This window comes from Bactrocera dorsalis, chromosome 2 (genome assembly GCF_023373825.1).
Source record: "Bactrocera dorsalis isolate Fly_Bdor chromosome 2, ASM2337382v1, whole genome shotgun sequence".
NCBI lineage: Eukaryota > Metazoa > Arthropoda > Insecta > Diptera > Tephritidae > Bactrocera > Bactrocera dorsalis.
The window spans coordinates 103,385,636-103,411,303 of NC_064304.1; the positions used below are offsets into that span (position 1 = coordinate 103,385,636).

The 25,668-nt window shown below is 39.2% G+C and overlaps 4 protein-coding genes across 4 annotated transcripts in view; 2 read left to right on the forward strand and 2 right to left on the reverse strand.

Annotated features, from left to right (window-relative positions):
• LOC105232689 (RNA helicase aquarius) overlaps window positions 1–6,104 on the forward strand; it is a 26,715-nt gene extending 20,611 nt beyond the window's left edge. The window contains exons 5-11 of the mRNA XM_011214472.4: window positions 1,491–2,316; window positions 2,374–2,582; window positions 2,650–3,110; window positions 3,246–4,289; window positions 4,351–4,522; window positions 5,035–5,403; window positions 5,468–6,104. Of these exons, the coding sequence (XP_011212774.4) occupies window positions 1,491–2,316; window positions 2,374–2,582; window positions 2,650–3,110; window positions 3,246–4,289; window positions 4,351–4,522; window positions 5,035–5,403; window positions 5,468–5,968 (3,582 nt within the window). The 3' untranslated portion in view covers window positions 5,969–6,104. The remainder of the gene's footprint in view (window positions 1–1,490; window positions 2,317–2,373; window positions 2,583–2,649; window positions 3,111–3,245; window positions 4,290–4,350; window positions 4,523–5,034; window positions 5,404–5,467) is intronic.
• LOC105232697 (putative inner dynein arm light chain, axonemal) lies at window positions 6,011–7,410 on the reverse strand. The gene is made up of 4 exons (XM_011214481.4): window positions 7,014–7,410; window positions 6,829–6,951; window positions 6,558–6,690; window positions 6,011–6,497 (listed from the first exon to the last, which is right to left on the reverse strand). The coding sequence occupies exons 1-4, from the start codon at window positions 7,122–7,124 to the stop codon at window positions 6,118–6,120; spliced, it is 747 nt and encodes a 248-aa protein (XP_011212783.1). The 5' UTR covers window positions 7,125–7,410; the 3' UTR covers window positions 6,011–6,117.
• A 321-nt stretch (window positions 7,411–7,731) lies between these two features.
• On the forward strand, window positions 7,732–11,839 carry LOC105232714 (sphingomyelin phosphodiesterase 4). The gene is made up of 11 exons (XM_011214506.4): window positions 7,732–7,990; window positions 8,079–8,378; window positions 8,443–8,985; window positions 9,043–9,311; window positions 9,374–9,575; window positions 9,676–9,779; window positions 9,847–10,153; window positions 10,225–10,341; window positions 10,454–10,576; window positions 10,651–10,759; window positions 10,956–11,839. Exons 1-11 carry the CDS (start codon window positions 7,964–7,966, stop codon window positions 11,147–11,149), a joined length of 2,295 nt encoding a protein of 764 aa, XP_011212808.2. The 5' UTR covers window positions 7,732–7,963; the 3' UTR covers window positions 11,150–11,839.
• LOC105232707 (cytochrome P450 315a1, mitochondrial) lies at window positions 11,351–25,310 on the reverse strand. The gene is made up of 7 exons (XM_049448991.1): window positions 23,512–25,310; window positions 14,460–14,669; window positions 14,140–14,339; window positions 13,684–14,072; window positions 12,255–12,470; window positions 11,614–11,829; window positions 11,351–11,491 (listed from the first exon to the last, which is right to left on the reverse strand). The coding sequence occupies exons 1-7, from the start codon at window positions 23,856–23,858 to the stop codon at window positions 11,372–11,374; spliced, it is 1,698 nt and encodes a 565-aa protein (XP_049304948.1). The 5' UTR covers window positions 23,859–25,310; the 3' UTR covers window positions 11,351–11,371.
• Between the last annotated feature and the right edge of the window lie 358 nt (window positions 25,311–25,668).

Below are 25,668 nucleotides of genomic sequence, written 5' to 3' on the forward strand. Positions count from 1 at the left end.
TGTATGTATACATACTAATATATCTACTACATAAAAATATGACTTACATAAAAACAAATTATTGCGTGCGCCGATGTCACGAGTTCGCATTCCTGTCTACCGTAATAGCAGGTGTGTTAGGTTTTTTCTGATTCTCGTGGGAAATAATTATTGCATATATGGGTATTTGAGTTTTTTGCTTCGTATTTTGGAGGATATGTTTTCAGTGGAGGTTCGATTTAGAGTATCATTCAAGAAACAATAAATAATTTTGACATAAACTGAAAGATATTGACGTAGATGACGTGGGGTTTCTGCAGAACTTCATTATGTTTACGATAAACGTTTGGAAGGACTTGCTTCTAAACTCAGAAAAAGCGAAATTTGTTCTAGGCGAGGAGTTCACTAGACCAAATTGCGACTGAGCACGTGTTGATAGCTTGCCAAGCACATACGAAGCACATTAGTTCAATAGTAAATCCTAAGAAGACTTACAACTTACGCTTTCACGACGCTGCCGAGTAATATATAAATATGGGTTCAGTACGTTTATGTAGAGCTGAATATCCTGTGGAAACGACTTTGAACTACCATTAGCTTTAGGTTAGGTTAATATGGTAGGCCAATAAACCATACCAGATGAAGTTCGCTTGCTAAGTCCAAGAGGAGTAGTCATCGTTTAGAATGCCTGAGCTTTACGTGAATTTTAAAAGACTCTGCGGCTTCACTGTCGTTACCTCCTCCAGTGCATCATACTGTGAGGACCCCAGATGCTTACTCCGTACTTTGCTTTCCGCGTTTATGCTAACAGCACTTTCTTGGTCCGAGTCTTCATGGACTGTGGTATCCGCGCGCTGTACAGCTGGTTTGGCAGTAGGAATACAACCACTGCAACCTTTTTCCGTTGCAGTGGAGGTGTGGCCGCTGGCGATACAGCTCTTACGATCCCTGTGCCCGCCGGCGGTAGCAGCCTCGCCTCCCACCGACATTTGGACCGATATCCCGGTCCGCTTCGTTTCTTTGTCGTCCTCCATTACGAGTTTTAGATTCGGGGGTCTCTACCCCTAGCGTTTTATACCTACCGCCGGGTACCTGATTAGCAATGGACGTTGTATTACCCATTCACCTACTTCTGAGGATGCGCATAAAGCAGTCCAACATGAGGGGATGAATGGAAAGATATGTCAGTCTTCGCTAGGAGTCGTCTGCCTGCAATGTAATGACTCTACCAGAAACCAGCTTAAGATTCTGATATTGTAAGCAGCGACACCCATTGCCCAGTCGACACTCGCTCGGAGAATACATTGCTGAATTTCTAAACGGAAGCGCCTTCCTCTAAGTTCCGTTAATCTTAGCAGTGAGCTAAGTCTTCGCAAGGGTTGGATGCGTTCTATAGATAAATTCCAGAAGATATTAACCCACTACTCGTATGCCCTCTTTGGTTCCACTTTGTCGTTTTATTATTCTTCAATCAACAACTCATATATGTACATATCTACTCTGCATTGCAGCTTCTCGACATGTTGAAATTCTATACGCGCTTCGAAATTAGTGACGTAACCGGCGACTCACTAACCGACCATCAGATGACACAGTTACATTACAAGAAAATCACTTCACTACAACGTGCAGCATTCGCCAAATTTCCCGATTTGCGACTGTTCGCTTTGTCCAATGTCGCGAATGTAGACACGCGCGATGCGCTACACCGTCACTTTGGTGCATTGGATGCAAAGGCGCTCAAAGAAATTGCATCGTTTTTGAATTTGGTGCCGGAAGCACTGGAACCGCCCTTCCAATGGCATCGGCTCGACGATGAATTCCTCAAGGAGCTGTTGATAACGTGTCACGAACGTCGCTGTTCACAGCTGGAGGCGCTCAACGAGATGCCACTCTATCCCACCGAGGATATAATATGGGACGAAAATGTTGTACCTTCCGAATACTTTTCTGGTGATGGTTGCTTAGCTTTGCCGAAGTTGAATTTACAATTTCTCACTTTACACGATTATTTGTTGCGCAACTTTAATCTGTTTCGCTTGGAATCCACCTATGAGATACGACAGGACATTGAGGATGCTGTAAGTCGCATGCTGCCGTGGCAATCGGAGGATGGTGGTGTCGTATTTGGCGGCTGGGCGCGCATGGCGCTGCCGATAGCAACATTCGCTGTGGTTGAGGTGACGAAGCCGCACATTGGCGAGCGTAAACCGTCACGCGTGCGCGCCGATGTTTCGGTAACCTTATCCGTACGTAAGGAAATTAAAGATGAGTGGGAGAACTTACGCAAGCATGACGTATGTTTCTTAATAACAGTGAAGCCGACTAAACCTTACGGTGAGTGGAATGTGGATTCTTTTCATATATTTGACTATACAAAATTTATACTTTCAGGCACCAAATACAATCCACGCGAGCCCTTCATACCACAGGTGGGTCTCGTGTATGTGCGCGGCTGTGAGGTGGAGGGTATGTTGGATGCCAATGGACGTGTGATAGAAGATGGACCCGAACCACGCCCACAATTGCCCGGCGAGCAACGCACCTACCGCGTATGGTTGGACTCGAATCAATATCGCTTGGACATGGACAATTTACAAGATGTACGCTGAAAATATTTGATTCGCAACTTTTCTATTAACTAACTAATACGTTTCAATTTTCGCTCAGGGTTCTGATGATGTCTACGAGAGCTTCAACATCATAATGCGTCGCAAGCCAAAAGAGAACAACTTTAAGGCTGTGCTGGAGACCATACGCCATTTAATGAACACCGAATGTGTGGTGCCGCCATGGTTGCATGACTTGCTGCTCGGCTATGGTGATCCGGGTGCTGCGCACTACTCGCACATGCCGAATCAGGAGCGCAGCTTAGATTTCAATGACACTTTCTTGAATTTCGATCATCTACAAAATAGCTTTCCAGGCTATGAGATTAAATGTACGGCGGCAGAGGAAAAGCGCGTACCACCATTCCGTTTGATATTTGAAGATGTGCCGGAAGAGCAAAACGGTGACGATGATGCTAAGGAAGATGACGAAAATATGAAGCCTGCCTTGGAAAAGGCCATCGTGGTACAGCCCTATGTCTACGAAAGCCGTGGTCCATATGTGGCTAACAAACCGAAACAGTGAGTATAGACGTACATATTATGGTGTGTATGAAAGAGATCAGTTCGAATCAGACTGATAGTAATGATATGAAATATCTTACAATTTTTCAACCGACAATTTATGTTACCGACTAACTGACAACTGTTTTTCAGAAACTCGGTACGTTTCACCCCTACCCAATTGGAGGCCATACGCGCTGGCATGCAACCCGGTCTAACGTTGGTTGTGGGTCCACCAGGTACAGGCAAAACTGACGTGGCCGTGCAAATCATATCCAATATCTACCACAATCATCCCAATCAACGCACTTTAATCGTAACACACTCCAATCAAGCGCTTAATCAACTCTTCGAAAAAATTATGGCTTTAGACATTGACGAACGGCATTTACTACGTCTGGGTCACGGCGAAGAGGCACTGGAAACGGAGAAAGATTTCAGTCGTTATGGACGCGTCAATTACGTGCTGACACAGCGCTTGGAATTGCTTAAAAAAGTACAAAAGCTGCAGGAATCGCTCAATGTGCTCGGCGACAATGCGTACACTTGCGAAACAGCCGGTTACTTTTATCTCTACAATGTAGTGGCGCGTTGGGAAAAGTTTCTTACCCAAGCCACAGCCGTTTCCGTTGCAACGGAGCCGGCGGCATGGCGTGCAGTCTTCGAGAAAGAATTTCCTTTCACACGTTTCTTCGCCGATGCGCCACAACCGCTTTTCAAGGGCGACACATACGATGAATATATGGAAATTGCCAAATCCTGTTTCCGTTATATAACGCATATTTTCGCAGAGCTGGAGGAATTTCGCGCATTCGAACTGTTGCGCACCGGTTTGGATCGCTCCAAATATTTGCTTGTGAAAGAAGCAAAAATCATAGCCATGACTTGTACACACGCGGCGCTGAAGCGTAAAGAACTAGTTAATTTGGGCTTTCGCTACGATAACATACTGATGGAGGAGGCAGCGCAAATTTTGGAAATTGAAACATTTATACCGCTGCTGCTACAAGATCCGCTCGATGGTTATAATCGTTTGAAACGTTGGATTATGATCGGTGATCATCATCAATTGCCGCCGGTCATAAAAAATATGGCATTCCAAAAGTACTCGAATATGGAGCAAAGCTTATTTACGCGCTTGGTGCGTTTGGGCGTACCCACGGTCGATTTGGATGGCCAAGGACGTGCCAGATCCAGGTATATTACAACCTGTTATGTTTTGGTTAATTTTTTATTTTTACTTTCTTTTATTTTTTAGCATATGCTCCTTGTACAAGTGGCGCTACAAGAGACTAGACGATCTTTCGCATATCTTAGAGCGCAGCGAATATCGCAATGCAAATGCTGGCTTTGTACACGACTATCAGCTTATCAACGTGGATGATTTCAAGGGTGTGGGCGAAACAGAACCGAATCCGTTCTTTTATCAAGTAAGTTCTGGTGATATATATAGGATATGAATATTAGAGCGTGTCGAATATAATGATAATAGTAATTCCTAAAATAAACTTTGCCATAAAAGTCGCTGACTCGAGACCTGTTTTAGGCCTATAATATCCAGAATATGCGATTTTTCCATTTTTTCCGCTCCCTGTGAATCAACTCGCTCTAATCCGCATACAATTAGATTCGATATCTAACTATATCAAACTTATTTTCATTTATAATTTGATATGAAGTCTGCTAAATCCCCCAAACACGCAAATAATAGCTTATCCTTTGTCAGATCCCTCTCATTATGCTTATACTTAGTACACCCAAGTCCTTTTCATTTCATTGTTTACCCTAACCCACCTTTTCATCTCATGATTTTATGCTTTTCCTTAAGTTCACACATTGTCTTGCCTCTGTTCCCGTTATTATCCTTACTCAAAGCTCATAAACGTTCCACTTCGCAAAATATTCTTTCCACTCTTTACATAACCTTACTTTTAATCAACAGAATCTCGCTGAGGCTGAGTACATAGTAGCCGTTTATATGTACATGCGTCTATTGGGTTACCCCGCCGAGAAGATATCTATATTGACCACTTACAATGGGCAAAAGCATTTGATACGCGATGTGATCAATGTGCGTTGTGGCAATAATCCGCTCATCGGTTGGCCATACAAAGTCACCACTGTGGATAAGTATCAAGGTCAACAGAATGATTACATACTCATTTCATTGGTGCGCACAAAAGCGGTGGGCCATTTACGCGATGTACGTCGTTTGGTTGTGGCTATGAGTCGTGCGCGTCTCGGCTTGTATATATTCGGACGTGTAGCATTGTTTAAGAACTGTTTTGAATTGCAACAAACTTTTAAGTTGGTAAGTTCATTGAAGTTTCAATACAAAATGTGGTTTCGAATATAAACTTATATTTTCAATGCAGCTCACACAACGTCCACAGCGGCTGCAACTACTGCCAGAAGAAACCTATCCCGCACAGCGTTTAACTAACGACAAAGTCGATGCACAAAACCTGTGCGAAGTAAACAATATGTCACATATGGCCGAGTATGTATACGAAATGTATATGAAACGCATGGAAGAGATAAAGGATAAACTACCAGCACAAGGTGACTTGCAAATGTACACAAACTTACCACAGGAGAGTGAAGACGACGTGTCGGCAATACCTGAGACAGAAGAAGCCGCCGGAGAAACAGAAGAGCCGCCTGCAAAGCGTCCAACTAACGAAATAAAAAAGCCAGCTAAAGTTGCTGCTAAATTCACACCCACGCCGATTGTTAATGAAATCAATATGGAGGACGAGGTGGAGGAGGAGCAGAAAGCGCCAGCTGAGGCAGCAGCGGCAGCATCCACCGAGACAGAGGAAATTGTGACGCCTGCTGAAACTGATGCGTCTGAAGCGCCGACGAATGCAGAGTGATTGGGATTTTTACCAGAACATTATTAAAGTTTATAATGTCATCAAAATAACAACAGATTCATCAATAAATATATGTAGAAATATAAACATTTTATTACACAAAAATATAAAAATTGCATAAAACTCCTGGCCAGCACGAGTATATATTTTTACTTCTTTGGCGCTGTAATGCCCTCCAGTTGCGCCTTGAGTTGTGTATTGGTCTTCTTGAGGAATGCCACTTCTTCTGCGTATTTCTTCTCTTCGGAAGCGCGCAATTCCGCATTACGTCGCTCTGCTTGTTCTTGTTTAATTTTCATATCGTTTATAATATCTTCAAGCGTTTCTTTTTCCATTTCCAATGTTTTGACACGATCACGCAACATTTCCTTTTCTTCGTGCGCTTGCAGTGCCTTACGCATACCAAAAGCCACCGAACTGCAATATAGCGTTTCATATGCCTCCATCGACATGGTGATTTCATCGCGTATGCGTAGTAACAGTAAACCACGCTCGGAACAGTTGATGGTGACCTGACGTATTATTTCATCTTGAAAGCAGATATTTGGACATTAGTATTTAACACTACGTACATGTATATTTTGCCTACCAAAACACTGTGTATATAATTCTCTACGTATGGGGCATATTCCAGTCTCACGAGCCTGAGTTTGTTGAAGACGTGTGTCGAGCATCTCTTGCAGATTGATCACATCCTGTCGTGTAGCTGGTGTGCTTGAAACCTTTTGGAAGAATCATAAATTTAGGTACAAGTTGGCGGCAACATTTTTATAGATTTCTGTGCTTTATTTAACACGACGATTTTTTCAGCTAAAACCTTTGTTTCACCTATTTGGTTATCTTTCACTTCATGTACTTACTGTTTGCTGCCACAATTGTCCATCCTCTTCCCAGCAGCGTGGTGGCAAAATCGAATTCAATATCTCCTCGGTTTCCCGTTTAGTGTCGAGCAAAGCACCGGCTGTTAGTGGTCGCTTCATCTCCTACGTACGTCATTAAAATACTAAATTCAGCTTGTGTTAAAAATCTAACATGCTGGACTTACAATTTCTGTTGGTACACCCTTTTTGTCTGGATGTTTTACCACCAAAACTGGGTTATTGTAGCGCACCAGCGTCTGGTATTGATCGACTGTTGTTACATCCACTTCCTCCATGGTATCGCGTCAGTGATTTTATTACAATTGCAATAATATTATTTATGTATACATATAAAAATAAAAAAACAATAATTTCCCAATAGTTTTATAAATTTTCTATTTTCTCGATTTGTCTGCCTTCCCAACGGCTGTCTGTTATTATATGTGTTGTTATTTTGTTTATAGCAACCGGAAATGGAAGAGTCAAGTAATTTAAAAACACTTTAACCCACTTTTTTGTTGCTTTGTGCTTCGCAATGCAAGAGTTGTAAAGTAATATTGACACCCTGTGGTGTATTTGAATGCATATACATACATATACATATGTATATGTGCAATGGAATTCGCTAAATGAGTGAATAACTAAAATTGCAGAACTAGAAAAATAGTGAAAATATAACAAAATATGCGGTGTACTACGGATTATGTGCCAGAAAGTGATTATTAGTACTTTATTATTAGGTAAAATATATTTGGCAAATAACTTCTTAACATCAAAACTATGTGGAAACTACTGAAGTTATATTTTATTTTTTATCAAATCTAATTTAAATTTATAGTAGCACACATTTCACTTTTTTTAAATAAATCTTGTCACACACTCTTGTATTAAAGCATTGAATTTGTGTCTTTTAAGTCCGCATTTGGAATAGCGCTAAAATTTCTGTAACAAAAATCCCTTTACAAAGAAATTACATCATTGTTTTATTTATACATCTGGTAGCACAACGGGTATGCAGCCGGCTGCCGCAGAAACTCTAGTAGTGACAATCTTACCGCCGTTTTAGTAGTAAACAAACTGAGTTGAAGAAAAATATTCTACCATTCAACAAACTGCAAAAGGCAAGCAGATAATAATGGCCTTTTATAACGAAAATCTTGGTGTAAGTACTAATTGCATATAAATAATATCAATATAGTAGGAAAATAACCTCAAATTATTTGTATGCATTGCCCATCTGTTAATCATAGAATCGAATAATGGAGCTGATGAGCTATCCCATACCGGACCGTTGTGTAGAATTGACGCAGCTGTTCGAGCGTTGCAGTCTACGTGAATTGCAGGATGTATTCCCGACAATAGTGCAATCCGTTTTTGGTATAGGTAGTGGGGGTCTTGGTTGGGGCTTACGTGCGACCACCAAGGAAAATTCACCAATGTGCTTCGATATACTGCATGAGTTTTTCTCTCCCATGGGTCCAATGTTGCGGCTGTGCTATCGCCTACTAAATGAAGCTATAAAATTTGAATTCAATTTGGATTTGTTGCCGGTGAGTTAATAATGTTTACTTTATTAAATAGCATCGATTTTTATAAAATTCTCATCTATTGTAGCACAAAGTAAGCGAGATGATACAATCTGGCCAATATTCACTTTTCTATGCCGACTTAGTAAACATTGATCCATTCCGCCGACAAGTCACATCACTTCTACTGAACGCATTCGATTATTATATGCTTCATTATGTTATACACGCTACATTTCCATTACATAAAATGTATCCAGCTGCATTACAAGTGCATAATGAGCGCATGAAAACGGTATACTTCTTCTTAACAGCTGAATATCTTTGCACCCTTTTGCCGGGCAATCCAGATGCGATCGTTTTTCCCACAAATATTTGTACGTCAGTTAAGGCGCCACAACCACTGCAGCCGGTGCAACCGCTGCAGCCGCAACGCTCGCCAAAATATTTGAAAATACCATCAAACACCAGTTTGTTTCAGGCAGACAGTCCGTCTACGTCAGCGGCAGCTGCAGCGGCTGTGCAGGCCGCACGAAATTGTGAGTCGCCGCGTACACATTGCTGGCGCACAGAATCCGTGCTGCATTTCTTCATAGATACATGGCTGCGCTATGACATCGATGAGGCGCGCGTAAGTGCGAGTGTAAAATTGTTAAAAAATATACATTTAATTTCAAATACATTATAGGACTTACCTAGCAGCGAATTTATACGCGTTGTGCGTATATTGGTTAAGCAAGTGCATACATTTGCGAATTCGACGCACTTGGATCACACACCAATGGTGATGTTACGTAAACTCGCCAATCCAATGATGAAAACGCGCATTTACCCATTTCTTAAAAGCATTATAGGACGCTGGCCATTGGATAGTTCGTTATCAGTGGTGCTGGAGTTATGGCTCAGCTACATACAACCTTGGCGTTATCTGTTTGATGCCCCAAGTGCAGGTTACTAGTAAGTGAAAATTTATTTAGTGTGACATTTGACATTTATTTAACTTTGGTAATTGTTGACAGTGGTGGTAGTGGTGTTAATGCTGGCAACAGTGTGGCGCCGGGACCTAGTGGCAATGAAGTAGCAGTAAGTCAACGCTTTAGCACATTCATAGCGGAGAATTTGGTCATATATACGCAAATTTTTGTTTACATATTGCCACGTTTCGAGCGATTGGATTTCACAACATTTAGGAATGTTATTATGCTGCATCGTTTGGTTAAGGTGCGTAAGAGAAGGGGATTCAAATATTCAAAAGTGATACAATAATTGAACAACAACATTTTGTAATATGTGCCAAATAATATTTGAAATCTCATTTTAGGTTTTCAGTCAGCCTAACCTGCCCGCAATGCTTTGCCAAGCAGAGCAAGCATACATATGTCAACTCGGCACGGATTCACCAAGAAAGCATTCAGTTTACGCCAGGTATCATTGCTCTTACATTTAGCATTATAATATATGTGAATTAACATAGCTTTTTAAACTCTTCCAGACAAGGCAAAAACGAATGGGATGGCATTTTCCATGAGGAAAGCTACACACCACTCTTTGGTCCAGCAGTTAAATGCGAGATTGAGCAAGTGATCAAAACTGTATGCATTTCACGTTTATATGTGCTGCAAGAAATCGACAGTATACGACGCGATATTGTGGAGCAACGCAAAGCGCATAGTTTTTTGCGTAAAATATTTGCCAGCATATTTGCTGATGTCTCGCCGGCAGAGCTGAAATTACAAGAAATTGTCAAAATACCTGATGTACTCGATTTAGCTGTGCGCTCATTGTCCAATATGTTCGATGTAAGTTGCTTACACTTGTTTAGTGCATAAAGTTATTTTATTCAAATAATAATGTTAATGTTTACATGTAGGTACGATTGCCGGAAATTACATTGGAACAAATACACGATCGCAGCAGTCCGCAATTAAACATTTCTGCATATGATAGTAGTGATTATTTGGATATATCGAAAATTTCTCCAATACAAGTGAGTGCATAATATTTTTATTCCTGAAGTTTTAAAGAAATGAAGCTCGGGTGTTTGAATATTGAAAAAGTGACAATTCTTTCGCATGAATTAATAATTTAATATTTTTCAGATGCAAAACAATTTAGCGAATTTATCAGCGACAATCGATCCCGCCACAGTGCCTATAAAGGATTATGAGGTTAAATTCTTAGTGCGCTTTCTGCATAAAATTTCCTGTCGCTTAAATGAAACGGTGTGTATGAAAGACAAGTAATTGTATTTGTGCAGAATATATTTAAGTTTAAAATATACTTTAATTGCTTGCAGTTTGGCAACGAAATTCAAGCACTTTGGTGTCGCTCAGACTTTGTGGGCAAAATAGCGCGACAACTTCTGTATCCGCCCATGACGCAGCAGTGGTTCGACAAATCAAGAGGTAATAAACACTATTTTTTCTTTACCAAATTTAATTTTGTGGCATAAATATCATATTTTTTCTATTTACATAACGATAGTTGTGTATATAGTATATATGTATGTATATACATATACTTTTTTAATACATTAAACAAATTACTAATACAACTAAAATTATTGAAATTATTCACTTATTAAAATTGAAACATTTTAAGGTGTCAGTGAATTGTGTGAGGAACGTCTACCCGCCCGCATATGCCTGCGTCCATTGGCCTCATACCAAGTGCTCGGGCTCATCACATTTGCCATGCTGATCGGTTACTCATTATGGCGTGCGCCCATTTTCGGACTGTTTATTTTTATATTACTATTTTCTATATATATCACTATACTAGCATTATTTGTGTAATTACATATATACATAGATATGTATATATATTTAGCTACATAATTATTGTCCTTAATATCCTCATGCTCCGTTATATTTGAAATTTCTTAATATTTTATATATGTATGTGTGTTTAAAATCTAAACTGAGTGCAAAGAATATTATACACTAAACATATATGTATATATCTATATACTGAACATATATACGTGTTGTGTATGTATGTATATGTATTAACTAATACTATGCGATGTCACGAAGTTTTATTGCCAGTCGTAGCGGCTGATCGGGTACCGTTACCAAACGCAGCTTGCAGTCAATTGGTGTTGTATTGTTACATTGCAATTTGAAATTGCTTATGACCTGAAACATGCAAGAATATGTTATAAAATTTTAAATCAGCGCACAATAATTATATTATATTATATATTATTTAATTATATTTGCTTTGACGACATTAATATATTTAAATGGCATGCACTTACCGACGCTAGCAGGCAGTGCATTTGTTTCATGGCCATGCGTCGGCCAATGCACGAACGATTGCCGATGGCGAATGGTAGGGAGCCATGCGATTGCAAGACTTCCCGTAGTTCGCCGGTTTCCTCGTTGCGTTGCCAACGTTCTGGTTTTGCCGTCTCTGGATCGGGAAAATGTTTGGGCTCACGACCGGCCGTGTACAAGGAGAGCAGCACTAAGCTCTGTTTTTTTTGCGAGTTATAAGAAAAAAAACAGATTGGCGGTTAGCAAAACAAATTTTAATAAAGCAACTATATGTAGTTTAAGGAAAAAAGATTATGCAATAAAAGTATGATGTAAGTGTAAGTGCACATTTATATTATATTAACATTAAAATAAATTAAATGCATTTTTTCAATTATTTTCAGGTAATAAAAATATATATACAAATTTTTCGTATCAATTTCAAAAAATTACAGCAACAAATAAGCCGTGCAAATTATATAACATTTAATATATGTAACTACTGCGGATTTTAAACAAAATTTTTAAAATTACAACAACAATTATTAATTTAAACAATCTTTACATGCACGTGTGAGTTTGAACATACAGGTATATACCATAATAATAGTTACTTTTTATGCTTATTAATTCACATACATACATTTCTTTCGATTTGATAGCCGCCAATATTGGCCTCAGTGTCCAAATAGCGTCCAATAAATGGTGCAATCGGATATAAACGCATAGCCTCTTTTATGAGACCATGTACCAGCATATTGCCGCGCCCGTCATGCGCAGCCATTTCTTTGGCCAAACGCTCTTGCATTTCCGGATTCTGAGTGAGTAGATAAAATGCCCATTCCGTTGTGTAGGCTGTCTGTAGTGGTGTAATATTAATTAAAAAAGTTCCGGTAAATTATTATACCTATTTTAATGAGGTTATGTTGCATGTGGCTTGATATTTTGAAGTTCTTATCATTTACGAGTAGTAAAAAAATTCTTTTAGTCCAGTAGTTCGGACAATTTGTCTGGCAGGCAGTATATAGTATTGTATTTCAATTTAAATAAATTGTTCGGATATTGTTAGCGTTGCCTTGGACAATAGTCCATACCGAATTTTGTGAAGATAACTTGTCAAATAAAAATTTTTCATACAACACTAAATTCCGATCGTTCAGTTTGTATGACAGCTATATGCTATTGTGCTCCGATCTGAACAATTTGTTCGGAGATTTTAGCGCTGATTCTGATAATCACATGTGCCAAATTTCTTGAAAATATCTTGTCAAATAAAAAAGTTTTCCATACAAAAACTTGATTTGGGTCGATCGGTCTGTATGACAGCTATAAGCAATAATGGTGAGATCGGAACAATATATTCGAATGTTTTAGCACTGTCTTCGAGAATAATCTGAGTAAAATTTCTTGAAGATATCTTGTCAAATAAAAAAGTTCTCTATACAAGAACTGGATTTTGATCGGCCAGTTTATATGACAGCTATTTGCTATAGTGGTCCGATCTGAAAAATATGTTCGCAGATTGTCGCGCTGTCTTCGACAATAATCTGTGCCAAATTTCGTAAGATAACTCGTCTCTGAAAAAACTTTTCTATACAAAGACTTGATTTTGATCGGTGAGTTCATATGACAACTATATCCTATAGTAATCCGATTTGAACAATATGGTTGGGGATTGTATGTTGCCTTGAGCAATAATATTTGTCTCATTTGATGAAATTATCATGTCAAATAAAAATATTTTCCTTACAAGAACGTAATTCTAATCGGTTAGTTTGTATGGCAGCTATAAGCTATAGTGGATGGATTTCGTCAATTCTGACAAATGAGTAGCTACTTGCGGTGAAAAGGGCAATAGCAAAATTTCAGATGGATATCTCAAAATTTGAGAGGTTAGTTCGCGTATATAGCGACCTGCGTCGGACTAGTTGGCTAACTCGACTCCACCTTCACACTGATAACTTGCATAAACTCGTATGCATTATTAAGTTTCGGACGTTTTCTTCTGGATGTCAGAAACTTCGTGACACACATGATATAACCTGTTCAGAATATAAAAACACATTGCTTACCGTATCGCCGGCGGCAATAACCAAATCCACAAATATGCGCTTAATCGTATCCAATGGCATGTCGGCCAAAATGAGTTTCTGGAAGAGTGAATCTCCACTGCAATCGTGACAGTCGACGCCATTTTTCACACACAACCCATTTGTAACCTCTTCTGGTAACTCAACTAACAGATCAATCAAATCGTTGCCCTTCTTCAGCACCGCAGCGACGCTCGCCTCGAAATCACGCCAAATACGCATATTGAAACGTTTGGCCAATTGTGGTGGAAACGTCATAAGCGCCGAACTAGTGTCGAATATTCTATGCACAATGCGCGAGAATTCATCCATTGTCTTGGCCATATGCGGATTCTCCGCCGCTGAAACGCCAAACATGATGGTGCAAACCACTAAATGGAGAATTGTTAGAAAAGTTAACTTAGGGAAAAGTTTTTATATTCACGCCTGCCAACCCACCATCAATTGCCCAGTTGTAGAGCTGCTGTTCGAGCTCCAGCACTTCGGTGTAGCTGCCTTGCGCTTTGGCCGCTTGCGTCTTCCACAGATTCACCAAACGCTGCGTACACGCTTCGATGTGCACATCCATCCACTTCATGGTACCGCCGAGCAGAAAACGATTTAATATGCGTCGGTTATGTAGCCATTCGGGTCCCTCCCTAAACGATTGAGATTAAGCGATAAAAACTAATTAAATTAGAAGTGTTAATGAAATTCAAGCAAATAAATGCAAGTGCCTTTTTTTTGCTACTTTTTTGTTTTTGTTCGTCTCAACTCACATGAAGAACAAGCCGCGCTGACAATTGTGCTGCTTATTGTATAAAATCCACGACTCTGGCAGCGGATGCCGTGGATATTGGCCCTCATATTGGAATACCGCACGCATTTGACTTGCTGATGAAACAAATATGGCATCCTGTACGCCGCCCAGACGTTCGTAAAATATTGGACCGAGCTCTTCATGGCGTCGATGAACGTATTTGTGTAATCTAAAAAAAATGTAAAAAAATCATTTTGATTTTAAAATGACAAAAACCCAGTAGGCGACGCTGCCGGCAGGTGAACTTGTGGCGACTATCTGTCGCTACAGTTTAATGAACCAAGTATTTAAAATTTATGTTAAATTTCCATGTAATTGTAAAAAAAAATAATGTAACGGAAACAGTTCTTGAAGAAAAAATTAAAATAAAGATCTTCCAACTGCTGCTTCAATAGTTCAATGCAGTTTCCAGGCTGTGCAAATTATTTTTGCTACAAAAAAAATTTATACAAACACGTTTATACCTGTTTATGTTAATATAAATATATATGCAGACACCGAAAATTCCGATACTGTCATTGAAAATTTAAGCTGACCTTCAAAAACACCTATTTAAGTTTCGCTTGTCAAGTTTATCTTTAAAGTAAGCAATTTGAAATTTATAAATCCTTGTTTATGTTAAAAAAAGCTGGCGACTTTGCAAAAAACTGACCCTGGAATCACATCCGCTGGCTAGCGGAGAAGAGCCACACGCTCAATGTTGAGTGAAAAAATCGATTTATGTAAATTGGATCGACATCATCATCGTAGGTCTTAAAAAAAAAAAAAAAAAATTATTCTCTGGCTTTTAGAGGGCTTAAAAACCCTCAGGAAGTCGGTGCAAAAAAAATAAAACCGCATGAGCTTGTTACATATTTTTATACTCTTCCAAAATAATGCCATAGAGTGCACTCTGTCAAGAAAGTATCGGGAATTCTTTATTTAAATCTCCCGCTTATATAGAAGACAGGCTTTTCCTAGGTTGGTATAACTGTCCTTAATTATGATGCCAAAAATTAGCGCGATCTGTCAACCAGTGTGTTTACAGCAGCTGTTTATGTCAGTCGACCTCAGTAGTGTTTGTCGAATTTTACAATGACCGAAAATATTGATCAACGTATTTGTGTTAAATTTTGTGTTGCGAACAAATTTTCGTGTGCCGATTCATTGGAAATGTTGCAGAAGGCTTTTGGTGAATCTGCTCTATCAAAAACGCGGACTTACGAGCGGTACAGAGCATTCAAGAAGGGTCGGGAGACCGTCAAAGATATGCCACGTTCTGGACGGCCTTCAATGAGTGTGACCGATGATAACGTTGAAAAAGTGAAGGAAATTGTTCCCGAAAATAGCCATGTGAGCTTGAGAGAGATTGCCCGTAAATTGGAAATGTCACACGAGAGCGTACGTACGATTATACGTGAAAAATTGGGCATCCAACACGTTGCTGCAGGACTTGTTCCGATAGAGCTGAATTTCTTTCAAAAAAGGCATCGAGAGCAGGTAGCTGCAGACATGCTGGATCGAGCCAATTCGGATCCCACCTTCATGGAACGCATAATTACTGGTGACGAGACATGGGTCTACGAATATGACACACTTACGAACCAGCAATCATCCGAATGGCGGCCCAAAGGCGCGCCAAAGCCGAACGAAAGTGAAGGTAATGCTCATTGTTTTCTTCGATATTCGTGGTGTCGTCCACTATGAATACGTTCCAACTGGTCAAACCGTCAACATGGCTCCCTGTGACTCTTTCTTATTTTCCATACTGAAATATCCACTTCGGGAACACGCTTTGGCTCAATTAAAGACATCAAAACAAATTCGAAGCGAGAGCTGAAAGCCATCCCGGAAAGTGTCTACAAAAAATGTTTTGGGCGATTGGAAGTAGCGTTGGCACATGTGCATCGCTTCAAATGGATGTTACTTTGAAGGCGATAAAATAAATTTGGATGTTGATTGAAACATTTTTCGTTTTATTTATAAAGTTCCGATACTTTCTTGATAGAGTGAATAATAGTTTAGTTCACCTAACGGTTGTATGTATCACCTAAAATTAATCGAGACAAATATAGGGTTAAATATACTATACATATAAAATGATCAGGATGACGAGTTGAAATCGGGGTGACTGTCTGTCCGTCCACCCGTGTAAGCTTGCATAAAATTTGAGATATTTGATGAAACTTGGTATGCGCGTTTCTTAGTGAAAAAAACATGTGTTCGTAGATGGACTTAATCGGACCACTGCCACTCCCACAAAACGCCAATAACCGAAAATCTATAAAGTGCCATAACGATGAACAAAATCAAGATATAAAACTCTAACTTGGCACAAGGGGTCGCGGTAGCAAGCAACGAAAAATTTCGGAAGATAATCCCGCTCACTCTGCATATAACGGTACTGTTAAAAACTACTAAAAGGGCAATAAATCATAAATAAATACGCCAGAGACATACAATTTTACCCCCGAGCTGATATGAGAGGGCTTTATGGGAGCTGGTATGAAAATTAGACGAAGGTTTTGGCACCGCCCACTTTTTAGTGAAATCCCGTATCTCGGGACTCGATCGACGGATTTCGACTAAATTTGGTACGTGGCATTCTTCTCATATTTCTATGTCACAGTCCCAAAAAAACCACGCCAATTTCCCATGGAACGCAATTTTAAATTCCATTTTACTCTTCGACTTTCTAGCACACAAATCAAGAAGTAGTTATAATAATGGAATAATATTTCGCACTAATAATTCCTTTAAAGTATGCCTCCTCATGACCAAAAACTTCCCAAATACAATCAAAACTATTCAGGCGCTAGGTACCGAATATATGAATCTTAGTATCTATAGTTGACTTTTCATCGAAAATATCGGCCAATGTATGAGATATTCGTATATAATTGAAATTCAGAGACAATCCTTTCCTGACAATAGTAATTCTGTGCATCAAACATGGGTTGAATCGAGCCAATACTTGCCTGAGCCCCTATACCCTATATACATATGTATTTTCGAACTTCCGAGTAACTTTATACTGCGTATATCGGTCAATATTTGAGTTATGTCAATGAAATTATAAAGTGTGTTTTACTCACAACAGTTTACTATTGTGCCTACAATAGCTCTCATATAACAATAGCCTCCTAACTTAGCCTTTCCTTATCTAATGATAGCGACCCCACTTCAATCTCAATGCGGAAACAATTAAATTTTATTAAAACAAATCTTTGAGAAAATGTATGCCAAAAATGGCACACAAAAATAAAAAACGTTTGTTTAATGATAAAACACAGATAGCGGAACATAAATACGAAATAACGTGCTGTTGTAACGTCACTGCACAGCTGTTTAGATAAACGGTACTGCGTTATGTTACGTTGCATTATCTTATCTGTATATTCTATCAAGCGTGGGTGTGTATAAAGTCAAATAAAAGAAAACTTCAAATTTCTCCATCAATTTGTTCGTAAACGGTATTCAGAGGCACGGTGATAAGAGACAATCACTGCTCTCATTATTGGAATCGGCTATATGGGAAGCAAATGTGTGTAACACTAAACCTACAATGGATAAAATGTCGAACAAAGAATTTGTCTAAAATTTTGTATTTTTAACCGAATTTCTTGTGCGGAATCGTTGCGAATGTTGGAAAAAACTTACAGTAATTCAGTTTTATCAAAAACAAAAGCCTACGAGTGGTATAAAGCCTTCAAAGACGGTCGAGAGATCATTGAAGACCTGCCTCGTTCTGGACGACTGTCGACCTTTTCAACTGATGAAAATATTAAAAAAGTGAGGGATATAGTGATTGAAAATCGTCAGGCAAATGTTAGAGAGATGACATAAGAGCTCTCGACTTTTCTCGTGAGTACATTCGAATAATTTTGGTGGATATTTTGTTCTTGCTCGACTCGTCCCGATAAAACTGAAAAGTGTACTGTAAACAGGTCCCTTTGGACATGCTTGATCTTGCGAATTCCGATCCCACATTAATGGAGAGCATTATAACTGCCGATGAGACATGGATTTATGAGTGTGACTTGCAAACAAGTCAACAATCATTCGACTGAAGGGAAAAAACGAAGCGAAACCAAAAAAAAGATTCCAAGCCGCTCAGAAATAAAGGTGTGCTCATTTTTTTCGGTGTTCGTGGTTTGATGCATCATGAATTTGTTACGGGGGGAAAGACGGTCAATAAGGTGTTCTATTTGGTCGTATTGAGGCGTTTGCGTGAGCACATCCATCGAAAAGGGCCGGAATTGTGGAAGACCAATTCATGGATTTTACAAAATGATAATGCATCAGCACATCGAGCCACGATTCTGACCGAAATTAAAGCTAAAACACCACAGTGAATGCCATCGAAATGAATACCAGTGAATGTCGTCGTGTTGAAGGATGGATTCATGTATAGAAGTTCACGCAAGTGAGGAAAGTTCTCTGCGCGCCATTCACTTGGGTGTTCCGGTCTTAGATTAAGTATCCTCTGGGTAGCCAAAGTACATCCGTTTGAAGGCGAGTAAAGTGAGAAGGTGAACCATCCCTTCCCAGTGCCGCGCGCTGGGTCTGGGACCCGCGACGTAAAAAACGCCCCCAATGAAAAGAAAAAGTCTCCAACTATTCATAAAAATTGGGAAACTATTAATTACGTTGGAACAAATTCGATGAACTTTATTTATAAATTCTATCAGCTTTTTGCTAACTTTTAATTTTAATTCTATAAACATATGTATAAACGATACAAGATCGTATTCCAACTGCGCTTGCCTTAATTCAACTACATTTCATTCCACTTGTTCCACATGCCGGCGCCGCACGTTCACCTACTGGGTTCAGTTGAATTTTCGAAAAATTTGAAAGTCAAAATATTTTACTTTCGTCACTCAAATTGATTTATTCCCGATATGTATGCATGTGATCACCCGCCCAGAATGTTATTAATGGACTTGTGTATAAGTACATTTAACCACCATCGTTGAGTTCGCGTGCATGCGTGGGTGTGTGTGTGTGTACAAGAATAGCCTACACCGTTTTTGCGAAATGGAGTTTCAAGCAGTGAATATGAACTTCGCTGTTGTTTTTAATAAAATTGTAAATTTTTCGTATAAAGATGGCGTAGTGGCAACTGACGCATTACAAACGGTACGGCGGCCATACTTGTAAATTATTTGCCAACATGTTCCTATAGCTTTGTATGCTGATTCGCTAAAATATGCGCATACAATTTCTGTTCGCAATCAAAACCTAACTGTCCTGTACTCCTCGCTAAAAAAGCAAAAATCCACAAAAAAACATGTCAATTAAATTGAAGCAAATACATAGAAGAAAAAAATTGCTTTAAAGGTAAAAATTCTAACCTAAAAATAAGTATAGCACGATCCTTCCAACATTTAGGCCGCATGCCAATCGCTTATAGATTTTGTAAAAAGATACTGTCGGATGTTCAAAATCGCCTGTTTTTTGATTTTAAAAATTTTCGTTTGTAATAAAAGTATTTTTTTTTTTATCGATATTGGGATTTGAGTTCAATTATGAATAAGACTTTACAAAATATGTTTCTAATTAATATTCACACAATTGAACTAATGTCATTACTAACTTCGTTTGAAAATAGAGCAAACTGATATATCGTCATCTAAAATGTAAAATAGACGAAACTTTTTTATCAATTACAACTATTTGAAAAAAAAAAAAATGTCACGAAATTTTTACCGAAACATTTGGTGCCCTAGACCTACATATATGTACATATATATTTCGGCCATATTGGTTTTGTTATCTTGCAACTTGTTGTTGTGTTCCATCTGTTCTGTGCGATTTGTTCAAAATGCTTATAAAGCTCCCTTTTGATCGTTCCTAACGGTCATAGTACTAGCTCTGCTTCGGACTCGCCTAAAGAGACTCCTAACTTTGCCAACTCTTCCGACTTTTCGTTGCCGAAAATGTTCGTCTCACAGGGAACCTAAAAAATTGGATAAATGCAGTTGACCTGCCAATGCGTTTAAAGCTTTTCTGCAGTTTTAGGCTACGTTTAAATTAATCTGTGATGTCGACAAGGCAAGCAAAACCACCTGGCTGTTCATGCATTTGGTTGCTATCCATTTCGTCATGCAGTTATTCAATAGAACTTCGCAGGCCTTCTCTATACCTAGTACTTCCGCTTGGAAGATGCTGGTTGAATTGAATTTGTTAGGCGGGTCCTGGTGGTTCCTGCTAAGTATTATTTTGCAAGTGTAATAGACCATGTAAGCTTTATTTATTCATTTTCATTGTCAATCTTCCCAATTAGTTTGGATTCAATTTGGACTCCTAGGTGTTTTGTCGTGGGAAATATAGGAATTGTTGTACCGCTGAGCGTGGGAAAATTGAGTTGTGGTATTTTTGTTTTACATGAGTTAACCTTGGTAGGGCTTTTTCCATAATCACAATGATTGTGGAAGGAAACATCTCTGATACCGTGTGTCAGGGATTCAATAATTGGGCTTATTTTTATATTGTTGAAATCCCCTTCTACGTCAAGAAAGGACGCCATTATATGTATATGTATTGTGTGTGATCTAGTGATTTTTCAATTACATTAATCAATAGAGCAGTTTCGGTTAACCGACCCTTTATGTAGTATGCATGTTGTGCATTCGATAAGGTATTCTACAGAATTGATCTTTGATGTCAGCATGAAGGATGTGAGGCTTATAGGTCTGAAGTCTTTTGGTTTTGGTAGGAAGACCACTATGACACTTTTCCATCTTCTCGGTATGTATGATAGTTGGTCTTATATATATTTTCTAACCTTGGAACCATTAATTCCTTTAGGTTCGCCATCATCATGGGAATAATCCTAGACGGGCTAGCCGATTTAAATGGTAAGTAACTGTTTATAACATTTCATAATATTTTTCTTGCTTACTATGCGGTCGGATTGGCCTGCTCTATTCGCAAGCAATTCCAGTTGTACCTCCATTGCGGTTTGCTGATTGCCAGGAAAGTTCGTCTTCATGAGTTTCTCTAAGGATTCTCTTGTAGTGAGAGTCCACGCACCGTCCTTTCTCTTTAAATAATATTTATTGATATGTTAGTTGGATAGAATCTTATTCAGTCTGGCGGTTTGGCGTAACTTTCTATCAATGTGCATAAAGATTTCCAGGAGTCTGCTTTTACTTTCCTTACTGCTTTTCTGTATTACTTAAGTTTGCCATGTTTTGGTTCATAACATTCATTTAAGGCTTTTTTCAGTGGATTCTTAGTTTCCTGAGGTCGGCGCTACACCAGTGCGGCAATTTCCTCTTTTTGAGAACCGTTAATGGTGTACATTGTTTGAAGGAGTGGTTAAGACTTATTCTAACTCTTCTACCACAATGCTGATTATATTCTGATGATATGATAGAGAGATATTTAAAAATATAGCTTAACTAAATGGAACTTGAGATATTCTAAGGACCGCCTCGAAAAAATAGTTTCGAGAAAAAGGCGTTTCAAATTTCGTTGCCCACCAAACCGGTCCAGTTGGCACGACGGTAATAGGTTGCAACTTTTTAGTATCTAATTTATCAAAATTTGTAAAAGTTCGATTTTTCCGACAAACTATCGTTATTAAGAAATATTTATACCCCGAACAGGGTTTGTCACGAAGTTTGTAACACCCAGTGGGAAACTTCGGAGACCCTCTTGAATATATACCTAAATTTTGTATTGTGTAAATTTCATGTGCGGAATTGTTGCGAATGTTGGAAAGTGCTTACGGTGATTCAGTTTTATCAAAAACACAAGCCTACGAGTGGTACATAGCCTTCAAAGACAGTCGACAGATCTTTAAAGACATGCCTCGTTCTGGACGACCTTCGACCTATTCAACTGATAAAAATATTAAACAAGTGAAGGATATGGTGCTTCAAAATCCCCAGGCAAGTATTAGAGAGTTTGCAAGAGAGCTGATATCTCTCGCGAGTCCGCTCGAATGATTTTGGTTGATATTTTGGGTATGAAACACGACTCGTTCCGATAAAATTCAATATTTTTCAAAACGAGTACCATAAACAGGTCTCTTTAGATATGCTTGATCGTGAGAATTCCGGTCCCACATTCATGAGGAGCATTGTAACTGCCGATGAGCCACGGGCTTATGAGTTTGATATGCAAACAAGTCAACGATCAATGAATTTGGTGGAAAAAGCGAGCTGAAACCAAAAAAAAAAAAACACGCCAAAGCCGCACAAAATCAGCTCATTGTATTTTTTCGATAATCGTGGTTTGGTGCATCATGAATTGGTTACGGAGGGACAGACGATCAATAAGGAGTTCTCTTTGATCGTATTGAATCGTTTACGTGAGAACATCCATCGAAAACGGCCGGAATTGTGGAAGAGCAATTCATGGATTTTACACGATGATAATGCACCACTGCATCGAACCACGATTCTGACCGAATTTAAGGCCAAAAACTCAATGAATATCATCGATCGACCCACGTATTCACTAGGATTGGATCCGTGTGATTTTTTCTTGTTCCCCAAATTGAAATTGTCGCTCTGTGAAAGCCGTTTCCAGTCGATCGAAGAGATACAAGAAATTTCGCTGAAGGAGCTGAAGACCATCCCCAAAAAGTGGTTCGAGGACTGAAGAAACCCTTGGCAAAAGTGTATTACAGCCGGTGTGGATTACTTTGAAGGCGACATAATAAATATTGAGAATAATTAAATATTTTGCGTTTTATTTACAATTTCCGGCTACTTTTTTTATCACAATGTATGTTAGGCTTGTAACTTATTATTATTTTTTTTTTGTTTATTTAACTGTTTTTCAAATGTACTATACTTTTTCATTTCTTTGCCTGATTCATATTTCAAAAAATGTTACACAGTTCGTGCCAATCGGATCCAAGCGATTTGAATAAGCGCACATGCTTAGTCACATGCAAGTGTAATATGTACGATTTTGTATATGCCATAGTGCATACATACGTGCAAAACCAAACAGTCACACAAACCCCACCAACAAAAGTCATTAATAACCAATTTACATGAAAGTGCACTCACTGTTGTCCACCGCCGGCCGCGACTAGATCCCAAAACGTGCCAATTAATGGCAATCCTTTCGGCCTTGGCAACTTCCGCAATTCCTCTGCCGACGACTTCTCAACTTTCGCCTTCCACGGCCAAGCCCCCGTGCTGGGTGGTGCTGCCAATGGCTGTGTTGCCAGCGCCGCTGCCATGTCGTTCGGCTTCGCCGTCGCTGTGATCGAGATAGTTGCTGCTGCTGTTGATGGCGTTAAGTATTCACCTTCTCCCAGGCGACATTTATGCGTTCGACCGCATATTACCAGCAAACGCAGCCAGAAGGCGCGCAAAGCATTTATCACCGCCGATGGCAACAAATTTAGCATGGCGACGACGATGCGCACGCTTGTATCTAATTCAAGTGGAAATTGCAATTTTTTCACAAGCCCTAACTCAGCACTGTGCTCGCTGCTTGCTGCTGGTCTGGCGCAAGGCTGCCTATGTTATGACCACCAAACGTGCCGCGATATTCTTCTGTTGGCGCGCTCTGTTGCTTTGTTGCTGTTAATGATGCCTATGTGCGTTGTATGACTCTATGGGCTTTTCGTTTACTGCAAATGCTGTTTCGGCAAAAACTTAATTTTTTTTAGCCAATTTTTTTCTTTTAATTTACGGCCTTTTACTTATTTCCTTGCTGGTTCGCTTGTGGTGTGTATAGACTTTTGCCGGTTGCTATTCACGTATGATTATTAAAGAAAAAAACTTTTGCGAAAAAAATTATAACGCGTAATCGTCAATTTTGGGCGCGAGCATAAAATTGCGTTGGTTAGTGGAAATGAAATATTTCGACTGCTTATGCAGTAGGTGAGGGCTCGTTTGGATTTCTTAGAGTACGACGTTGAAGTTTAAAACAATTTATCAAAAATAAATCACAAGCACTTCAATAAGGTTATAACACACTTAACACCCAACAAAGTAACGCACACGATTTGTAATTAATTGCACGTAACAGCAAGTGTAAAATTTTATTTAAACAAACCACAAATAATTTTTAAAACTTTTTCCTTTTTTGTTTAGTTTTTTAAAATACTTTAAAATTTTTTACTTTCAATTTTTTTCGCTTTTATGTTTACTTAATTCCTTTTTAAAACAATAGCTGCCGCCACGCCGGCTTTATAATGTGTCTTATACTCTGCGCGCGTCCGACCGTTTGGTACTTGCTTTGTGCTTCTGTGTGCTGCCTTAACTAGCGGCGCTCACTTAATGATTATAGGTGAGAGCATAAGTTCTTGACGCGTTCACCGTTCGTGGTCATCTGAAACCGATCGAGCAGCTGTGTCGCATGTTAAAGGCGAAGGCGAAGCCAAAATCCAAGCCAAAGCCAAAGCTACACCGAAATTAAACGCCGTCGACGCCGCCGAAGCAGCAGCAGTAGCAACAGCAACGGGAGCAGCAAGCAATGAAAATCACGAAAACCACGCCGAATCCGAAACCCAAACTCGGTGTCCATTTCACACAGCTGTGCGGTGCGTAGAGCGAGGAAATTTCACTGCTTGCGCGACGTTACAATAAAAAAAAAAAACAAAAAAAAAAGTATGAAAAAATCGCTGAATAAAAAAGCGGATAAAACCTTTAATTATGCATGCATACCAACGCACACACACAACTAGCAATAAATATACTGAATCGTGTGTGTGTGTGTGCGTTCGTGCGCTGTGCGCCAATGCCGAACAACGTTATCAGGCTGATCTATTAATGATGGTTATCGTCGAACGTTCTGGCCGCATGACGCTCTGCAAATGGTATTGCGGGAAAAGTAAAAGGTGCAATAACAACAACAACAAGAAGACCACCAACACTAAACAACAGAATCATGTAATAATATAGCGTGTTTTGGCTAGGTATCGAAAGTGATGATGATGACAATCAACGAAACGCACCACGTTTTATTTTGTGACCATGATTACATTAAACAGGCCAACATTTTCACGCGATGTCAGCAACAACAATGTCGACACTTACCTATAGGCATAAATACATATACAAGTATGTAAGATATATACATATGTATGTACAGAAAATCGCTCACACATACGTAAATATATTTTATTACATATGTATGTCTATTTTTGTATGCATCGCCACCTTACTGTTTATTCACGGATTTGTCAGCAGCGAGCGCGTATAAGAACAAAA